The sequence below is a fragment of the Podarcis cretensis genome (genome assembly GCF_951804945.1).
Source record: "Podarcis cretensis genome assembly, chromosome: 1".
Lineage (NCBI taxonomy): Eukaryota > Metazoa > Chordata > Lepidosauria > Squamata > Lacertidae > Podarcis > Podarcis cretensis.
In genome coordinates this window covers 47,691,452-47,713,062 of record NC_137170.1, presented here as the reverse complement: position 1 = coordinate 47,713,062, position 21,611 = coordinate 47,691,452, and the positions used below count along the sequence as shown (strand labels likewise).

At 40.4% G+C, this 21,611-nt stretch overlaps 1 protein-coding gene across 7 annotated transcripts in view; it reads left to right on the top strand.

Annotated features, from left to right (window-relative positions):
- The window catches only part of SIPA1L1 (signal induced proliferation associated 1 like 1), a 163,683-nt gene extending 143,237 nt beyond the window's left edge, over nt 1–20,446 (top strand). For 6 of the 7 annotated variants that reach the window (XM_079989837.1, XM_079989841.1, XM_079989839.1 and 3 more), the window contains 8 exons: nt 111–556; nt 3,479–3,715; nt 5,245–5,410; nt 13,502–13,724; nt 14,468–14,614; nt 15,311–15,425; nt 16,693–16,774; nt 17,833–20,446. In XM_079989837.1, coding sequence (XP_079845963.1) covers nt 111–556; nt 3,479–3,715; nt 5,245–5,410; nt 13,502–13,724; nt 14,468–14,614; nt 15,311–15,425; nt 16,693–16,774; nt 17,833–17,976 — 1,560 coding nt within the window. In that variant the 3' untranslated portion in view covers nt 17,977–20,446. The remainder of the gene's footprint in view (nt 1–110; nt 557–3,478; nt 3,716–5,244; nt 5,411–13,501; nt 13,725–14,467; nt 14,615–15,310; nt 15,426–16,692; nt 16,775–17,832) is intronic. The other variant, XM_079989840.1, reaches the window with a different exon arrangement.
- Nucleotides 20,447–21,611: the final 1,165 nt, after the last annotated feature.

Below are 21,611 nucleotides of genomic sequence, written 5' to 3'. Positions count from 1 at the left end.
TATATTTGGGCTTATGGATGTTTGGTCTTCAGTACTGTACAGTTATTCCCATTTTATTTTATTTTCTCCCGAAACTTTGAATTTATCTACAATTTCTCCCCTTTTTGCAGTCTGATAGCCACTACTCCAGTCATTCAAGCAGCAACACGCTGTCCAGCAATGCATCCAGTGTCCATAGTGAGGAGAAGTGGTATGACAGTGGAGATAGGACTGAGTCAGAGCTGAATAGCTACAACTATCTTCAAGGTACTTCTGCTGACAGTGGCATTGATACCACCTCCTATGGCCCCAGCCATGGCAGCACAGCCTCCCTGGGCAACTCGGCAACATCTCCCCGATCAGGACTTGTAAAAGAGAAAGTGGCACCACTATGGCACAGTTCCAGTGAAGTAGTCTCTATTGCAGACCGGACTTTAGAAAAAGACAGCCACATGATGGACAGGAAGACAGAGTCTTCGTTAAGCTTGGACATTCATACCAAAAGCCAACCAGCCTCCAACCCTTTAACAAGAGAGAACAGTGCTTTTAGCCTTAGTGATGCTGTTTCCCATACAAGGTAATATTCTTTAAAATGATGATTGGTGTCTCTAGATCTTTCTAGCAGACATGGGGAGTGAATGCTATGGATAATGGCATACCTGTGATTCTTGGCGGCCCAGCAGTTTGAAAAGAGGCACAATGTGGAGAGTTTGGAAATAGGAAGCAAGTTTAATATTTCCATATGTGGATGGAGATTGCTTTCCTTTATTGTAGGGGGGTCTTGGAACACATGGGAATCTGGATCTAAGCATGGCAGAAATATACATTGTGTTACAGTGCACACAGTGTTGCAGATGTACAAGGCTCGTGCAAATATGACGCTCTTGATCTCTTAGCCATAGCTTCAGTGATTGGGAATAGGTTACAGGATTGTCTGTTCTGTTTCCTTTCCAGCTCATCTCCTTCCTTCTCTCTGTCCCTCTCTGTCCCTCTCTCTCCCTCTCTCCCTCACACACATACACCACATTAAATTTAAGGCTAGTGTATATTACTTTACATCCAGGTATGGGACCTGGATGTGTAAAGTCTACAGAATGCTGGGACCTTTCTAAAGGAACTTCAAACTTGCACTACAGAGCTACTGGTTCACACATAATGCTTAAACCATGGTCTATGAGTACAAGCAAAGCCTTAGGCCAGGATTTCCCAAACTTGGGTCTCCAGTTGTTTTCAGACCACAATTTCCATCATCTCTGACCATTGGTCCTGAGATCTTGGGATGATGGGAGTTGTAGTCCAAAAACAGCAGGATGAGGGAGATAAGATAGATAAACAAGCAGCTTCAGTTTCACATTAAACTCCAGTGTGGATGAGACCTATGTTTCTAGCATTTATAGAACATGAGAGATGAGGCAAAAATGTGCAGACAGGCTTCTGCTCATTTGTTTTGTGAGAAACTAGCTTTTTAAAAATTTGGAGTATTAATACACCCACCCAAACCCAGAAATATTCCCAGGGATGTCCATGACTTTATCTGGACAAAATGAATAACACTTGTAGAGGTGAGAGGAGTTTCCACTTTGGCTTGATTGTTCTGTTAGAAAGCTAGCTATGACAAGGATAGATGCATCACCTAATAATGTAAATAGCCTTTCCTTCAACATACCAACTTTTTTCAAACAGGATTAGCATTCCTCAACACACCAATTATCTTGTCATTTCTCTATGGATATTAAGACTGCTGCCATTCAAACAGAGTGCTTCTTAATGTAAAAATTTCTATATCTATTTATATCTATACATGAATATCTACTCTTATATACTTGTACTCTTAATTTTATTATCTTAAGAAGCTGACTTGCAGACTGGTGCAGTGTTCGTTGCCTTTTCAACCTAGCCCTTTTTGTGGGGATTTGTCAGTCTGATGACTTCACCCTCTTCAATTGCATGTTGAGAAAAATAGATTCATCACATGGTGATCTGTCTGAATCTTTTCTTCAATTTCTGAAATCTTAGAACTAGCATCTATAGCATTAGACAACCATCCATTTTGTAAAACAGTGATTCACCTCTGGTAAAATCTCTTCTTCCCCCCCCCCCCCCCCCATCTTGAATTTTAGATGTTGAGAAGGCCTTAATGTACATTTAAAACACAGGCTTAAACACTGACGGTGTTGCTGAATTTATGTCACCAACACAGTGTTCTGCAGCATAAACACTCAGCATTTGAAATGATGGTTTCTTCAGGCCATTTATCTTTTCCATCATCTTATCTGCTTTTTCTAGGGAATAGATAGGAAACAACGTTTGTTGCAAGCATTTGTAATATATGGTGGCTTCTGAAGTTTATTTAGTTTGCTATATAGTAGGCAAGGTCATTTATCATTGCTGTGTAATGCTAGCATTCTCGAGTAGTTACCAAGTAGTTTAGTACCCTTTAAACAGGATGATGTAAATAATAATAATAATAATAATAATAATAATAAGGCTGCAATCCTATTTAAAATCTGGAAGCATGTGTCATTGAACTCACTGGGGCTTGCTTCTGAGTAGACATCTATAGGATTGTTCTGTTAATATTAATAGGACCAATGTTTAAGTGAAGGACATCCAGGAAGCAATGTGTATAATGGGAAAGAGCACTTACCCATTTGGAGCTGTGGAAAGATATGAAACCACCAGGCAGCTTCTCTGTAAACTGGTTAGTGCACTGCAAAGACCTGCCTTCCCAACACAACCTTGGCATGATGTAATGATGCAGAAGAGCTGTTCGCTCCCTTACCAATCCCAGTGTTTGAATAGGCAGCATTGGAGTGCATTTCAGTTTGGAAGAACATGCTGTTTCTTGAGAGTCGCAGAAGAAGCTGGGCAGCTATATTCAGCAAAATCTTTTAGACCTGGCGTGACCTCAGAGCAGCAAAGCAAATCAGTCGGTGGAAAACTGGGAATCTAAGTTAACAGCAGAATAAATCAGAATGCGTAATTTCTTAGAGCAATTTCTCACATTATAGTTTTTGCTCAGGGAAGTCCTCTCTTACGTCCCTTCCATATGGGAATATGTTACCACACAGTGGATTTATGTCTGGATTCTTAAAAGCCAAATGGAGGCTGAATAACATGAGAGTGTCTTAGCGTGCTGTACCAGTCTTGCACATAAAGACACACCAAATCCATCCCACATCACAGTTTTGCCACAGGAACAAACACGATGAGAGAAAACTAGTTAGTCTGCAGAGTCATTTCTCTCTCTTATTAAGTTTGATGCAAGGGATGGATTAGGGATGGGTGGGTCTCCTGATAGGTAACTAAGTGGTGTAGTTAATCTTTCTGTGCCTCTTAATTTAACAGGGTGAATGATTTGTTTTCCAGCTATGGTGTTTTTGTTTTTTTAAGGCGGCAAAGGTATCTGCCCAGCATGACAAAATGCAGCTTTGAAATTAATTGCACGTGATGTCAGCATGTACACTTAAGCTTTGTCTTTGTTATGCTTCTCTCCCAGTACCATGAGTTCCCGACACTCTGCCAGTCCCGTTGTTTTCACCAGTGCCAGAAGTTCACCCAAAGAGGAGCTTCATTCTGCCACTTCACCACAGCTTGCACCTTCTTTCTCCTCCTCTTCCTCCTCCTCTGGTCCTAGGACTTTCTACCCACGCCAGGGTGCTACTAGCAAGTACTTGATTGGATGGAAAAAACCTGAGGGGACAATAAACTCTGTGGGGTTTATGGATTCCAGAAAGTAAGAGCATTTTTTTGTTCTGTTCTGGTGGGTGCTAATTTTCAACATGAAGAGGCCTCTAAAATGTATAGTAATTTGATACATTATGGGAGGAAACTCTTTTAAGGGGTAGTACAGTGATTTAAGCTCTTAAACTCATCTAAGAATTCTATGGAGATTATTAGAGTGTTCAAATAACTGAAGTAAAATGGTTTAATTTAATGAATTTTAAAACTCTTGTTCTATCTCTTCAATTGCACATTTTATCCTATGGCAGGATGTTTTAATTGAACTGAAAAATACCAAAAATTCTCCAGTAGTGTTTAAGATCCTCCAACTGCAGTTTTTAAATGTATTGAGAGGAGGAGCTTTAGAAAAAGTGTTTAGAAAAAGTGGCTTTGGTAATAGAAACTGAACTGCAGCACAAAGTGTTTCAAGTCAAGTTAATCAGCAATCCCCCCCCCCCCCAATATTGCCTTGGTGTGTCTTAGCCATTTTGTATGGTTACCACCAATCATCTCTCTATGCAGAGAGCTTAAATTAGAGTTGAGTCTTATCTCGTGTGTGCTAGGATATGGGAAAGGTAAGAAAGAGTGGGAGGGAGCCTGTTATTCCTAATTTTCTCCAAACCACAACATAAAGCACCAGGAGAATCTGTGTCCTGCTGGCCATCCTACTCATCAGAGCTGGTGAGTGGATTTGTGGACAACTCTTACTGGTGAAAAAGAAACTCCCCACCCTCCTGCAAATAATGCCAATAACCCTTCAACTGAGTGCCAGTGGGAATACTGGGGGCCAGTGGGGAGACTGCAACAACAGGGTTTTGCAAATATGGGCTTTCAAAGATGATCTGAATAGGGTATTTTCCTTTTGTACTATTTCAAAAGGATTTGCCAATTAGGTTTTTAGCTATTGTGGAAAAAGAGCCGCTCTTTTATGCCAAGAACTGGCACTATGTCGAGAACCGAGATCATAATTGAAGAGTCAGGATGAGGGCTCATGCAGCAGAGTGCCATCATGGGTAAAATGAAAGTAAGGTCAAAGGTTAATCACATTCCAAGTCGTAAAGCATTACAGAGGGGGCAGACTAGGTTACAGATTGACTAAAAAGGGCTTGAATACAGGTAGTAGTGTTAAGACTGTTCTCAAGAAGGCATGTGGTTGGGATGCTGAAATGGTACTAAGCAAAACCAAAGCAAAGAGAATGATAGCAGCAAAGCCTCTTAGACATCTCTTTGATAATCATACAGCTTCACATTACCCAGTAAGGTGATAGTCTGGTGTCAGTTGCCTTAACTGTGGTTATATGGTGGCGATGCAGTCTGCCTTTTTGCTATTAGGATGAGCTTCTTATAGAGATATGGAAAAGCCAATGTACCTAACAGGTTTATTCCTTTAAGCAGGCATTCCTATACAACTTTTCTCAGTCCCTCTCCCCATCCAAGTGCCCACCTTCTATGCAAACATTTTCTCTGAATAACTGGAGGTTGCTGCAAAGGTCTGGCCCCAAGGGCTTGGATTCCTAAGTGTTTATCTTCCTTCCTTTAAAGGCGTCACCAAAGCGATGGCAATGAAATGGCACATCCTCGGTTGCGCGTATCAGCCAGAGATCTTCGTGCCTCACCAAAGCGTGCATCAAAGTCAAATATCGAGGAAGAGCTGAAGAAGCTAATAGATCTAGACAGCCCGACACCAGAGTCTCAGAAGAACTTCAAGGTAGGTGTTACAGTATGGTATCATCGCCTTCCTGCTGAGAAGAGGATGTCAAGGCCAGCCAGCAGCTGCTGCAGTTGGTGTGAAAGAGCAGGTTTTTCGCAGTCCTATGACTGCTGAGCTTATCTCTTTTTATGATTAAGTATAAACAACTGTGGGAGTCACAGTGCGCAACAAAAGCTACAACTGTCAGTTACCTTTCCCATACATTAACTTGCATTTCCTGTAAATAATTGATCAGTGGGTTCTGAGTGTAATGGCCAGGATGTTAACTTGATTTGGCCACAGAGATTCCCTTAATTCTCTTGAAGGGCTTCTAATTGCTTTCTCAGACTCGGTTCAAAGGTCTAGTCCTGATCTTACATGGGATGGTAGTAGCGTATCTTAAGAACCACTTTCTCCCAACTGCATTCCTATATGCCTAGAGATTTGCCAAGGTGTGTCTGCTTTTGCACTCCTTAGGGTGGGTTGAGCCACAAGGAACAGGGCATCTTTTGTGTTTTGTGAAACAAAATCTCCAGAGAAGCCCACCAAGTTTATTCTCATTTGGCCTTAATGGAGTTGCCCTTTTTGGCAACCCTTTCCAAACCCAATGTATTTCTAGAGAATGGATTTATGTGAACTGCTGGTTATTTTTCTTCAGTGGCTTTATGTTTATTTGTATATTTCTGAAAAGTGCGAGGCTGAGTAAAACACTAAATCCGAAAGTTTCTGAATATCTGCTAGATTAGAAAATGCTACTGTGTTTCAACACCAGACAGAGTAGGGAAGGAGATGAATGCTTTCTGTTTTAAAGAGCTTTCGTGGTATCTCACATTACAGCATCTTAACAGCATCTCATGGAAACCTTTTACAGCCCGATTTGTGGTCAGTTGAATGGTACAGAGCTTCTGACAGGGTGTGAATTTTCTTCATGAATTACAACATTGCCACTGGCCTCCTTTGGTTCTTGGGGAGTTTTAGTTAGGGAAGGTTTCAATATACTGCATTAGCAGGTGCCAATTGCACCTCATAGTTCTGCATGCAGCCTTTTATCAGAAGGAGGTATCACTTGCTGAAAAGCCACTAGTGCTAATGGAATGTTTTCTTCCAAAGGCCGCCTTCGTTCAGTTGAGTGTCTCTTCCACTTTTCTGATCAGAGCTCTTGAGTAATGACATGCTTGGAGTGAGCAGAACTTTTCTACTGAACCCATGCCTCATTTTGCGAGGGCCAAAATTGCTTCCCAAACTTTAAAGCACTTGAAATAAATCCACCCAGAACAATTCCTTAAGGTTTTACCAGAAGTACTAATGACTTAACCATCTTTAAACATCCAATGAATAATCTTGAAGAAAGAGCCTTGATTTCTAAGGCCTCTGTGCTGAAAGCCACTGCTTAACATTTCAAGCTTGTCAGAGACTAAATGGTTTCCACAGCAACCATGCAAAAGAGGGCACTCGCAACTTCTTTCTTTGCTTGTCAAAACCCAAAGAGGCTTATTAAAACTTGTAAGTATGAGGTTCCATATACAGATTATTTTTCAGTGTTGTCTTTGAGGCTGGAGCAAAGGCAAATTGCCACAGGCAAGTATTCCCCCCACCCAACTGCCTACTAGCATTCTAAGGGGAAAGATGAACAACTTTCTCATGACTCGTCAGACAAGGACTGTTCTCTTTTCGCAAAATTGCTAATCATTTAAATGATTGATTCTCCTAGTAGCTGTTGGTACATGTCTCTTGTGGAACTCCTCATGATCAATGGAGTCTGCTCTCTCTCAAATTATTTTCCTCATTGAGACGGTAGTCACTAGTTTAAACAAATAACCTGCCAAAATTCATGAATCCTGATACCAGTGTTACTATTACTGCCTATTCTCTTTATTTAAAAAATCCTCTTAGTAGACAAGGACATTAAGATAGCCCTTCCCTAACTCCTTGAAAGAGTTTATTACAAGCACTTACATTCTCTTTGTCCAAGATTAGCTGTTTTCTGAGGGGACGCTTCTTTCTTTCTTAGCCGCTCTTTTATATAATTTCCTTCACTTTCCTCCTGTCAGAAGAAGGGGAGGAGCCGTTCTGCTGAGTCCCTGCAGTGTGACTCCTCTTCTTTTGGCAAAGTGCTTCTAGTCCAAGAGAAGAACTTGTGCTACAACACCCACTCCGCCGTGTCCTAAGATTGCTAAGGGGAGCACTTTTCACAAATGGCAAAAAAAAAGTTTGTGAAGCTCCTCCTCTGCAACTCCCACATTTGTCTCAGGCACATCTCATTAGGTGGGGATTTTAAAAAATCCAAGTACACAATGGCCATATGGTTCAGCATCTGCAGTGTAAAGTGAGGTCTGGTCCAGAAAGAGTTTCACCTCTTTGGTAAGTTGTTTGTCTACCAAGCTTCTGCGTTACCACCATGCCTGAACAACTACAGAACTTTTGGCAGAAGACATGCAGGAGCAGAGTGGGCTTGCTCTTTCTCTCTCTAAAGATACTCATATGCATTGGTACAGTGGTAGAGTAGCTGCTTTGAGACCCTTGCATGAAACCCTGGAGACCCACTGCCAGCCGTTGAAGACCATACCAAGCTAGATGGACCAATGTTCTTGATAGAGCATCCTCCTATGTTTGAGGTCTCTTCTCTTCTCTTTTCTCCTCCTCTCTTCTCATAAACAAGCCATACAGGAGCAACTCACTTCAGGGATGAGTACTTCTGCCCTGGGGACCAGGTACAGCCCTCCCAGCAAATTTTATGCCCACCCCCCACCCCAATGGCCCCAGCAATTTTGGCAGCAGTGGAAGGAAATGAGAAAAAGTATGCAGTCACAACATTGGAGTAGGTAGAGAACTTTTAAACCTCTCTGTGAAGCCCTGAAGGGCATACAAATAGACCCCTCCCTATTCATCAGATTAATCTTAATGAATGGAGCGGTGGCAATAACTCCCCCAGCAACTGAGGAGGGGAGCTACGTTTATCTGTCCCGGGTGTGGAAGTGAGAAAGTATTGATGGCACGCAGCTCTCAGACAAAAGAAGAAGTAGTTTGCCCTACACTATGGCTTTTATCCACAACAACTCTTGGATAACTTTTGTACATACAAAAATACAGAATATAAGGCTTCAAAAAATTTCCTACAGGAGAAATAATTAATAAGCTTATGATTTGGAGGCTAATTCTAGTTTGGCACACTGCTATCCCACCCTTCTGGTGTCTACATGCCTCCCAATAATTCCTGCTACAACCTCACTATGCAGCGCTTGCAGCCAATCAGTGATGATTGAGAGATTTGGAACTTGGGAGATTGGGGAGGTAAGGGACTAAGGGAGACCTCTGCTTTTAGCATTGTTTACCATGCAGATGTAGGAGCCATTCCTTCCATATCTTCTCTGTGTAGGATGAATATTGCTGAATTGATAGATTCTCTTCAGCACTTTGTTGAAAGCTTATTGTATAATAAAATAGAAAATGCAGGAAGTAGAAGAAATGAGAATTGCCTTTTCCGTCTGAGGGGCCTTCTAGATGATTTTTCTTGTGCAGTAAAGGCACAGATGCTACTCATTTATTGTAGTGGATCCACCAAGCAACTTTCTTTTTTCTTTTTAATAATTTTTATTCAATTTTTTCCAATATAAAATTTATACAGTTCATACATCTTTTTTATATCCATTCTCTTTTTTGACTTCCCTCAACTTGGCTGATACTCATTCCCTTCTTGATTTCTTACACATTTCTAAAACCTTACTTCTGTTGTTTTTATAAATAAAATCTTACTTTACTCATATTCTAACATTTCTTTTTACAGAGCTTCATTAAAGCTTACAAGCGTTATTTGATTATCACTTAATTTATGCATATACTCTGTAAACTTTTCCCAATCTTCTATGAATCTTTGGTCTAGTCGATTTCGGATCCTTCCCATCAATCTATCAAGTTCTGCAAAGTCCGTCATCTTCAATCTCCATTCTTCTAATGTAGGTAGCTCCTCTTGCTTCCATTTCTGAGCCATCAATATTCTTGCTGCAGCCACTGCATATAAAAATAGCTTGCTTTCTTTCTTATTTATCTCATTCCCTGTAATACCAAGTAAAAACGCTTCTGGTTTCTTAAGAAAAGTGTACTTAAACATTTTCTTCAATTCATTATATATCATTTCCCAAAAGCTTTTTACTTTCTTACACTCCCACCACATATGATAGAATGAACCCTCTTTTTCTTTACATTTCCAACATTTGTTACATCCTTTATACATCCTTGCTAACTGGTGTACATACCATCGATACATCATTTTCATCACATTTTCTTTTATTGTTGTACATGCAGTGAATCTTAAACCTTCTTTCCACAATTTCTCCCAATCCTCCTTTTGTATATTATATCCAAAATCTTTGTCCCAGTCAATCATAACCAATTTTACCTCTTCATCTTTTGTATACCATTCTAATAATATCTTACACATTTTAGCCAAAACTTTAATATCACTGTTTATTATTTCTTTCTGAAATTTCGACTCTTTATCCTCAAAACCTCTTAGTTTTAGATCTTTTTTAAACATTTCATTAATTTGAAAATAATGCAGCCAATCATTAACATGTTCCTTAATTTCTTCAAACGACTTCAACCTCCATTTACCTTCTGTTTTTATTATTAAATTCTGGTATGTTACCCACCTCCCTTTCATATTGATTTTTTTCACACTCAGCGCCTCTAGTGGTGACAACCAATACGGAGTTTTTACTTCCAACAAGTTTTTATACTTTTCCCAAACCTCTATCAAAGATCTTCTTATGGTGTGGTTTTCAAAACCTTTATGTACTTGCTTTTTGTCATACCATAAATAAGCATGCCACCCAAATCTATTATCAAAACCTTCTAGATCTAGCAAATCAGTGTTTTCTAATTTCATCCATTCCTTCAACCAGCAGAGGCAAGATGCTTCATAATATGATTTCAGATCTGGCAGGGCGAAGCCTCCTCTTTCTTTTAAATCAGTTAGTAGCTTAAACTTTATTCTCGGCTTCTTACCCTGCCATATAAACCTTGAAATTTCTCTTTGCCAATTTTTAAAGATAGCTGACCCCCTGATTACTGGAACAGTTTGAAATAAAAATAAAAATAACATCTTTGGTAGCACGTTCATTTTTATTATTGCAATTCTTCCCCAAAATGAGAATTTCATTCTTTCCCACACCTCTAAGTCTTTTTTAATCTTACTCCAAGTTGGTATGTAGTTGTTCTGATACAAATCAATACTTCTGGGGGTTAACCAAACCAAATATTTAACTTACTTTACCACTTCTATTTCTAATTGTTGCTGCACTTTATCGGTAGTTTCTTGATCCATATTTTTACTAAACATTTTTGTCTTTTTCTTATTCAAAATAAATCCTGCCAATTGGCAAAACTGTTCTATTTCATTCAAAACTTCTGTTACAGTATTTGTCGAATTTTCCAAAGTTAGTACCAAGTCATCGGCAAAGGCCTTAACCTTATATTGTTTATTTCCTACCGTTATCCCTTTTATCTGTTCGTTGCCTCTTATTGCTCTTAAAAGGACTTCCAGTACCGTGATAAATAACAGTGGTGAAAGCAGACATCCTTGCCTAGTTCCTTTAGTTATTTTTATGTTTTCTGTTACCACATTGTTAACTATTAATTTTGCTCTTTGGTCTCTATATATTGCCCCAATACCATTCATAATTCCTTGTCCAATATCCATCATTTCAAAGTTTTTTAACATAAATTCCCAAGAAATATTATCAAAGGCCTTTTCCGCATCCACAAATATCAACATAGCTTGCTTATCATTCCTGGCATTCAAATATTCCAAAACGTTAATTACATTTCTAATATTGTCTTCCATTTGTCTGCCAGGAAGAAAACCTGCTTGGTCTTCATGTATCAAACCCTTCAACACTTTTTTCATCCTATTTGCTAATATATTGGCAAACAGTTTGTAATCATTATTTAGAAGCGAAATCAGCCTATAATTCTTAACTTGAGATAAATCTGAGTCTTGCTTGGGTATTAAGGTAATATATGCTTCTTTCCAGGTTTCTGGTATCTCTCTTTTTGTTAATATATCATTCATTACTTCTCTCAGTGGTACAACTAGGATGTCTTTCATTTCTTTGTAAAATCTTGCACTGAATCCATCTGGCCCTGGGGTCTTTCCACTTTTTAATTCTTTAATTGCATTTCTTATTTCTTCTATTTCTATTCTTTCATTTAATTTACTTTTCTCTTTCGTCGGAATTTTCTGCACCCCTTTCTCTTTCAAGTATTTTTCTATTTTCTTTAGATTATCTTTCTCCTTCTTCTTGTACAATTGTCTATAAAAGTCCACAAATCCTTTCCTTATTCCTTTCGGGTCATCAATCTCTTTATCTTCAACCACAATCTTATGTACCATACTTTGTTCTTTCCTTTTTTTAATCTGCCACGCTAGTAGTTTCCCAGATTTATTTGCATTTTCAAAGTTCTTTTGTCTCATCCTTTTGATCATAGAATCATAGAACTGTAGAGTTGGAAGGGACCCTGAGGATCATCTAGTCCAACCCCCTGCAATGCAGGAATATGCAGCTGGTCCATACAGGGATCGAACCTGCAACCTTGGCATTATTCCATTCCACTTCCTTGTTTATTATCATAGAGAATTGCGCTTGTAATGTTTTTATGTTAAGTTTCATTTTTTTATCATTAGGTCTATCAATAAGTTTCTTCTCATTTTCCATAATTTGTTTTAAGATTTCTTTTTTCCCTTTCTCTCTATATTTGTTTTTAATTGCATTCTGTTGTATAAAAAAAACTCTCATGACTGCTTTGCCAGCGTCCCAAACTATACTTGTTTTTGTTCCTTGATTCATATTGTTTATAAAATAATCCCTCATATGTTTTTGCGCATTCTCTATTTTTTGATCATCAAAAAGATTTTCGTTTATTCTCCATCGGAAAGGTTTTTTTTCAAATCCTTTTAAGGTACATTTTATTGGATTATGGTCCGAAAGCACCTTGGGTTGTATTTCAATCTTTAAAATTCTTGTTGTAAGGTCATTTGTTATCCATATTTGATTGATTCTTGACATTGATTGATTTGCTTCTGATTGATAGGTAAACTGTTTTTCCAATGGGTGTTTCAATCTCCAAATATCAATTAAATTGCAATTCTCTGCCATCAAAAAAAAAAAGCGCTGGGATCCTGATCCACTGAATCTCCTTTCAGTGGGTTTTGGGGGGCTACGGCGCCCTTGTAGCACCCCCCTTTGCCTCTTTGGAGCAAGTCACCCTCTCCCGAGGGAAAACTCGCCTGCTTTCACCTCGCGATCCGACCGGAAGTCCACCAAGCAACTTTCACGGGTTAATGATTTCTGTTTCTTGGAGATGTTTACCTAGCCCTCTGGCCATAATATTTCATTGTTGAAAAAATCAACAAACCCAACAAACATTGTTTGGTGGAACATGGTTGTGTGAGCACTCAAGTGCAGGAATGTTCAGTGACCCCTTTAAAAAGCGACTAACAGACAGACAGGCTTACCCTCCAATACACATAATAAACGTTGTGCTTTCTATTTCTATTTCATTCTTTGGAGGAGGGATGCAGCGCTAGAACATGTATCTGCCTGAAGTTCAGAAAATGTCAAGCAGCCACCAAGCATGCCTGATCGCTTTTTGTTACGTGAGAGCAGGTTATCATGTTATTAGCACAGACAGGAGAATATCACTAAGAATATTGATTTTACAATTCAGGATAGGCCTTTAGTCCTTTTCGGCACATGCTTACTTAAAATTAGTCCAGTGTACATCCAGATATGTTTTTCCACGTTGTAGCTGTGGGTATAAATGCCTTTGGGATGCAGACACGTGTAACCTTTGAATCAGTACAGGTTAACTACAATTTTCTGTGCACCCATTCTGAAAGACCTGTAAGGGACGAAATATTCTACTGGAACTGGTTCTCACTTTTAAAGGAACATTCTAAAATCACCTTATTATTACATGTTGTTGTCATTAATATGCCGCCCATCTGACTAGGTTATCCAAGCCACTCTGGGTGGCTTCCAACAAATTAAAAAACACCATGCGCTTTTGACATGTACTACTGGCAGTTATTGCTCCTTTCTCTTCTTCCAGTCTCCGTTCCCCAGCACCCCTACCTCAAGGCGTGCGTTGCAGAGGACTCTGTCAGATGAGAGTATTTACAGCAGTCAAAGGGAACACTTCTTCCCCTCGCGAGCTTCTCTTCTAGACCAAGCCCTGCCAAATGATGTCCTTTTCACCAGCACATATCCTTCTCTTCCCAAGTCATTACCATTAAGAAGGCCGTCGTACACGTTAGGAATGAAATCCTTACACGGTGAGTATGCTTCCAACTTCAGTATTATTGTGGAAGTGCCGTGCGTTGATTCAGCCGGCAGCCTGCTCTGTCCTGAGAACTCAGAATAAGCAAGCCTCTTTCATACCAGCCATGCTTTTGTGCTTAGAGATGGGTTCAAAGGTATGTTGGTCATGCCTTATGTAAGCTTGAAACGTGAATATTGCAGTGTATTCTGCTTGGTGCTGCCCTTGATGGTTCAAAAGCTACAACTGATATAGAATATAAGACCTGTTTTTGAAGAGTATGGCCATTACTGGCTTTTTATGCCAGTGCCTCCAGCATCTGCTTGGCTCTTTATTGGCTCTGGAGCATAATTTAAGGTGATTGTTTTGGCCTATAAAGCTCTATATGGCTTTATCTTAGACATATCTTAGAAACTTAGACCCATCTTAGACATATCGTAGAAACTCTTCAGACCAAGAACAATCTTTAAAATCAGTGGTATGTTCCTTTTTCACCATGCCACCGATATGCCAAGTCAGAGCAGCAATGGCACAAAGAATGGCATTCTCAGTGGATGGACCTATTAGTTTAATCTGGCCTATAATGATCAGTTACCTTCCTTTTCACTTTTGAATAACTTCCATGTGGATCTGAAGCTGTGGAAATTCAAGAAGAAATTTGTTTCTTTAGAATATTCTCTCAGCTCAATTTCAGTGTTGTTAGCTTTTCCTGATTTCTGCTTTTAATTGTGTGTTTGTCTGTGTTCTTTGTTGCTTCAGGAGAGTTCTCTGCCTCTGACAGCTCCCTCACAGATATCCAGGATCAGAGAAGGCAGCCCATGCCAGATCCTGGTCTCATGCCTCTGCCCGATTCTGCTTCTGACCTAGACTGGTCAAACTTGGTAGATGCTGCCAAAGCCTTTGAGGGTAGGTCTTGGCAGGTTACTGCTTCAAAAGCTCTTATGCCCTCTTTACAAATTTGTTTTAATTTGCCATGTCTTACATAGGTTTTCCAGCTCTGAAACCCAAGTTTCCTCTTCAGTTGCAATGACAATCTTATGTCACTTAACACTATTCCAGTGCGGTTTCTTTTTGCATTTTTGGTGTGCTTCCCATTTTATTATTGTATCTGAAATGCAATAGGTGCTTTGCTGTCAATCAGTGTTTTCAGTTCATCCTTATTTTAATTTGCAAATGTCAAGGCTTAAATGTGCAGCCTTTTGCCACAGGGCCGGAAAGACTTTTAAAAAAGGAATGTGGACCATTTAGTGATATAACTAGCATTTTCAGCAGAAAAAGGCTCCCAGAGCACCTTATACATGATCAATTAAAACAGGGTTGTTCCTGCAAGGAGGCTTGCAGTCTAGAATACATGACATAAAAAGAAAGAAATGAGGAGGAAAGAGGAAAACAAAATCAAGACACCACTTCATAAAGTCATTTCTGTAATGATTATCTGAAATGGAAACATTCTCAGAAGAGGATTCCAGTTCTTGACTTTGTTACAGGACATTCTTTTCCTTGTCTTCCTGTTTTGTTTTCATGTGAAAGAAGACTGCTTTCTTCTGCTGCAAAAGAAAAAAATAATTATTTTGTGGCATGTGTTTGTGTGTGTCTCTCCAGTCCAGCGAGCCTCATTTTTTGCCACTAGTGATGAAAACCACAGACCTGTCAGTGTTGCTTCCAACAGTGATCAAACCGAAGACCAGCTTCCTGCTCAGATGAAGCCTTACACTGGGTATGTAAAATGTTAAATGATGCTTGGCAGTTTATTCTAGGGAAGGAATGAGGAATCTGTGACCATCCAGATGTTCTTTGACTCCAGCTTTCATCAGCCCCAGCCAGCATAGCCAACGACCAAGGATCATGGATGTTGTGTGTAGGCAGTCCATCAACATCTGGAGGGTCACAGGTTCCCCATCCCTGATAGAGAGGATGAGTTCAAGGATCTGCTCATCAGCATTTCAAATAATCATTGTCTGGTTGATGGAGAAGACGATATGTGTAGTATTATCATACAATAGCTATGGCAAGTAGCACACATTGCTTTAAAACTCTAGAACAGGTCCACCTTTGAGAGAGTCTGCCTATGTTTTTAGATCAGTCTTTCCAGAAGGGGTATTGGAAACACGCAGTTGCTGTCATAGGATGCCAAACCAACCCAAAAGTCTATACAGCTGTTCCAAAACGTGTTGCTAAGGCTTCCCACAGACATAAACCCAGCCAGATGGGTGGGGTATAAATGATAAATTATTATTATTATTATTATTATTATTATTATTATTATTATTATTACAGGTGGACCCTGGTTAGCACTAACCTTGATTTGGTGCCTTAACCTGGTTAATAAGATGCAATAGGTTCAGAGCAAAGGAAATAACTGTTCCACACAGTGCATAATTAGCCTGGCAAATTCACTGCTGCAGAATGTTGTGATGTCAACTAGCTTAGATGTCTTTTAAAGAAGGAGAAATGTAGTGCTTGGTATCTGAATGGATCCTTCTTGGTCAGAACCATGAAAAAAGAAAGGGTATATGCTTTTCTTGGGGAAGGGCTAGGGAGTGGGTGGGTTGATATGCCTATGAAAACCGGCTCCTGAAGACAAACACCTGCAGAGGATGCCCTCCTCCGTGGCTTCCAAGAAGTGCCTGATTGGCTGGAATTGGAAATGAAATGTTGGCTTCGATTGACACTTGATCTGTTTCAAGAGGGGCCTTGTGTTCTTACTGATTAACATCCTTTACTTACCATGGGTTATATATGCAGATGTAACACTGATTTGTGATTAAGGAAAGCATACCACTGGTTCTGTCTGCATAAGACAGAGAATGGGGGACTTGGTGCCCTTCAGACATTATTGGAATCCAACTCCCATCATCCCACCATTAGCCACTGGAGCTGATGTGAGTTGGAGTCCAAAGCATTTGCGGGGGGGGGGGGGTTGGCCCTGGCATAAGGCCACAGAGAAAGTAAACAACTCTGTGTCTGTCTCCTCCTTCCTGCAGTAAAGAATCTCCTCCTACCCTTGCTTCTAAAGTGAACCAGCTGGAAGGTATGCTGAGAATGTTGCAGGAGGATTTAAAGAAGGTAAATATTTTGACTTAAAGAACTTCTGAGTTATTTCTGTTTAAATGCTAGTCCGTGCTAACAGCTCTATGAGCCCTGATCTCGTGCTGTATTTCAAAACAGAGTTTTTAAGAAGCCCTGGAACTAAAACATAGATAGGAGATGAAATCAGAAGGTGTACTTTCTTACAGCCAAACCAAGTGCAAAGCCTTTCACTTGAAGTGTCACTGGTGCTTTTTGTTATGCGTAGCTGCTGGGGGGGGAGTGTTTGTCAGGAGTGCAGAAAGAGAACTTGACCCTTTATTCCCCTACTACAACACTCCAAATAAAATCTGCCTTCCACAGCAGCTATTAGTCTCAGAAGACAAGTGTGTGTGGGAGCTTACCTCCTGCAACTAATAGCCACCAAACCAGAGGTGACAGTGGTGGTTTTCATTGAGAGCATGGCAGGAAAAGATAGATTTAAGCCCACATACTGTAATTCTAATGAGAATGGAGAGATCTGTGGCAGTTAAGAATAATTGTATTAATAGAATAATATAGTGATAATTTGAAAACCCAAGCACTTCTGATGAAGTGTGTGGTTTGGTGTCGTATCTTGTTTGAAACACGGAATAACATTGAGTCCTACTGATGGCAGATGAAGAGGAGATCTTGCTTTGGATCGGCCAGTGGTCCATTTCCTGTTTGGCAGAGGGAGGAAGCCTTGGATTTACAAGGGAAAACTCAGCAGAATTGATGGCACAAGGATCTAGAAAGAGGGAAAGGAATGTCATCGCAAACACCAGAAAACACCAGAAAATTTGACATGCCACAACATGGAAGTCTTTAATGCTTGACGTTTTGTTCTGTTTTTATATTTTGCTAGAAGCTGCCCAGAGTGGCTGGGGAAACCCAGCCAGATGGGTAGAGTAGAAATAATAAAATAAGTAGTAGTTGTAGTAGTAAATTAGAAGGCAGGAAGCCTGTGGAGGTTGGAGAGAACACCTTTTTGATGAAGGTCTGCCCTGGTGATCACTATAGGGCTTGTCACATAGAATCCGCATCTGAGATCTTTTGTCTTTTGCTCATTCTTCCAGGAAAAAGAAGACAAAGCCAATCTTCAGGCCGAAGTCCAGCATTTGCGAGAAGACAATTTACGGTTACAAGAGGAATCCCAGAACGCCTCTGAGAAACTGAAGAAATTCACGGAATGGGTTTTCAACACAATTGATATGAGCTAAGAACAGCACACATTGAAACAAACACATTGGCAAAAAAAAGTGAAATCACCTCTGTAGTGGGACTTTGCTTTAATACCACACTAATCATGACCTTTGAAAGTCCAGTCAGAGCACTTTTACATCTTTCATACTCTGATTACCCTTTTTTTGCATCTCTGCAAGCACCCAGAACTATTGCAGATCAACAATCATTGTCTGCCTTTTGTAGGAAAAAAATAAAAGCAACAAAAAAAGTAATTTTAAAGAAAATAAAAGTTTAACTGCTAAAATGTGAATGTCTTTATTTTTTTGCACATTCTCCTTACTTGTCCTGTACAAAATGACTTGGGAGAGTGGACCAGAATAACTTGTCCATCTGCCTCTATTTATTTCTATTCACTCCTTTGTATCAGTTTCAGATTAATCTGCTTTATTCTTGCTGCTTTGGCAAATATTACAACTTCTAGAAAACTAGGAAGATGTTTGTTTTGCTGCTTCCTTTCTATTGTTTCTGACGTATTCCACAAGCCAGAGGATGTGAGCTATGTTTTGGGTGTCACCTTAATTTGTGCTTGACCATCCTTAGCGCTATCTCCACATACCTTGTATAGAGCCATTTCCCCTAGAGTGTGCACGTGTACAAGTGCGTACAGTGTAGCCAGTGGAGACTTGAGCCATGGCTATGGCAAGTTACCCAGTTCCATTTCTGCACATCTCTTTGAATCTGTGGTTGTTGCGCCTTTGTTTTCCAGTGGAAGTGCATGGGCTTCCAGCTACCTAAGGGACAGAAAGGCAGTACAAATTTGATATGCTGAACAGATATCCTTTCTCAGGCTCCTTGAGTGAAGAGAATACTCACTCCTACCTAGGGACCTTTCTTTCACCAATCCCTTCCTGATAGCATTGCATATTTTACATTTCTTTAATACAGGTAGCCCACTCCTGTTGATCTGGAGATTGTGTAATTATGTCCAGTGTGGATTCTAGGTTTGGGGAGCTCTTTGGGCCAGACACTCTTCATCCGTGGGTCTCCTCCTCTTCTCCACTCAATGCCTTTCTCTCTCCCTCTTGGCCCAATCTGCACAACTGGCTAGAGGGAAGTAGAGGATGCTACCCTGCTTCCTCGTTTTTGTCTTTTGCTTGCATGTTTGGAGAAGACAGTCAGTCAGCAACAGCAAGGAGGAAAAGGGCCAGGAAGCAGTGGTCTGTGGGCCTTGACAGGGCCTACTCCCGAGAAAGGAAGTGAGCCAAAGCTCTTTCTCCATGCCCCACCCTAGCAGTGTGACACTTAGCACCCTTATGCAGCACCCTTGAAGTTTGCCTTGGAAAGGAGAACGAGACAATACCGACCCCCGGTTTCCATTGGTGGCCTTTTGACAGATAACGTGCTGTACTGTTAAGACTGCACACAAAGCCATGTGTGCCTGAATGCTGTTGACCTCAATGGATTTTCATTTTAATAGCTTGCATATTGAGACTTTAATAGGACACACCAGTGTCGCTGCCCATGTGTTATTTCTTAGCACTCGTACATATCCAAAATAAGGCGAAGCTGTGAAGCAACCATTGCGAGTTGCGCTCCATGCAGCAGCCGTCTGTCATATAAGTAAATTTTTTGTCATCATTGCCCTGAGTGAAAAGACAATGGGATGGCTCCTTTATTAACATGATCGAAGTCTTCCCTTGATTTTTAGAATCAGGAGAAGGAAGAATCCTTACTCTTGAATCTTTGGCACGTGACTTTTCCATTAGAACTACCATAAAACGTCGCATCGGCAAGGAATGAAGTCTTAGCATTGGGGGAAGAAACCGGCGTGCCCTGCAGCCTGCCTAAGCTTTGTTTCAAGTGGCATGTGGTAAATCTCATTTGTGACCTTCTCTGCATGCAGCCGTGATACTCTTTCCTATGCACTGTTGCACCTAACGGCAGCAGCCCATACCTGTCCATTTCATCAACCTTCCTCTCCTTCCCTGTGTTCTAGGCCTCATTCATCACTGGGAATGTTCTTTACCTGGCATTGAGTCTTCCTGGCCTTCTTTGATACGCATTTTCATAACTCTTAATTAACTGTACAAACCCACATGGTTTGTTTTGACCTACAGCTTCATTTGATGAAAATCCCCCTCGGGGTTTTTCCCCCCCTGATAACGTTTGGCCATGTGAGAGGATTGGTTTGAGAGTATTTCTGGAGTGCTTTCGCAGAAAGATAGAATGTCTTAGGGTGTTGTTGTTGTTTTTCATCTTCAATAATTTGTATGAAGGAGATCTATATAATGCCTGATGTAATTTGTAAATGGGAAATATTGCTAACATCTCTCAGCATCCTGACTTATTTTTCTTTCTCTTTAGTTTTTATTTTATTTTAAACAGTGGGACTTGGGGCAGACTATTTATTAGAGTTTTGCAACAGAGTTCTTGTATGAAGCCTCTAAAAGGCTACTTGTAAAAAATAATAATCTGACAATAAAATTCATTTTAAAGGCTCTTCTATATACGATATCCTGTTTATTTTCATTCTTTGAGCTTTCCTTACATAGTGATTCCCCACCACATCACCTGCCTAAGAATCCATAAAAACAATGACTAAAAACCTTTTTAAAAATATATATGCACAATTCTTTTTCACACATACCATTCCATACCCTTTGTAGTTTCCCTTCTTGCATTTTAGCACATTCCTATCTTTCTTGTACTAGAAACAAATCCATTAATTGTGGTTTTGCTTTAATTTCCCCTTATACTAGCACTTATAGCATTAAAAGGAAGGCTGATGCTGGTTGCTGCGCAGGGTGGTCCCAGCTACTTTTTTCTGATGCTTGAGTGAGAACGTTACTTCCTTAAAGGAGAGTGCTCATCTGGAGCCAAACTAGATGGGACATTTGTCAATGTAGTGTGCTGACCAACCATCCCTGGACACTAAAATGTGTTGAAATGCTAAAAAGAGACCCGGTTCAGAGTGGGAGAGCAGAGCGATCGACCCTAGGGAGCAAGATTCAATTCCCTTCCCCACTTCTCCAGAATGAACTGGGAAGCTCCTGCGGAGCTATGAGGCTTTGTTTTATGTGTATGTATTGCGGGTAGCACTGTGGGTTAAACCACAGAGTCTAGGAATTGCCAATCAGAAGGTCGGCGGTTCAAATCCCCACAACGGGGTGAGCGCCTGTTGCTCAGTCCCAGCTCCTGCCAACCTAGCAGTTCAAAAGCACATCAAGTGCAAGTAGATAAATAGGTACCGCTCCGGCGGGAAGGTAAATGGCGTTCCCATTTGCTGCTCTGGTTTGCCAGAAGCGGCTTAGTCATTCTGGCCACATGACCCGGAAGCTGTATGCTGGCTCCCTCAGCCAATAAAGCGAGATGAGCGCCACAACCCCCGAGTCGGTCACAACTAGGCCTAATGGTCAGGGGTCCCTTTACCTTTATTGCACCACTTCAGTTGCAACTCCAAACACTTTTATAGGGAGCAGGGCTGCACTTTAACTTGGGCTTACTTCTGAGAAGACATAGATCCGGCTGACACTATAACTTCCACTGTAGAGACCCGAGCTGCAGTCTTAAAAGTACTTATTCAAGAGTTATGTTCTTTGAACACAATGTGACTTCTGAGTAAACATGCCTGTGTGCTGTAAAGGCACTGAAGGAGACGTTCTTGATTTTG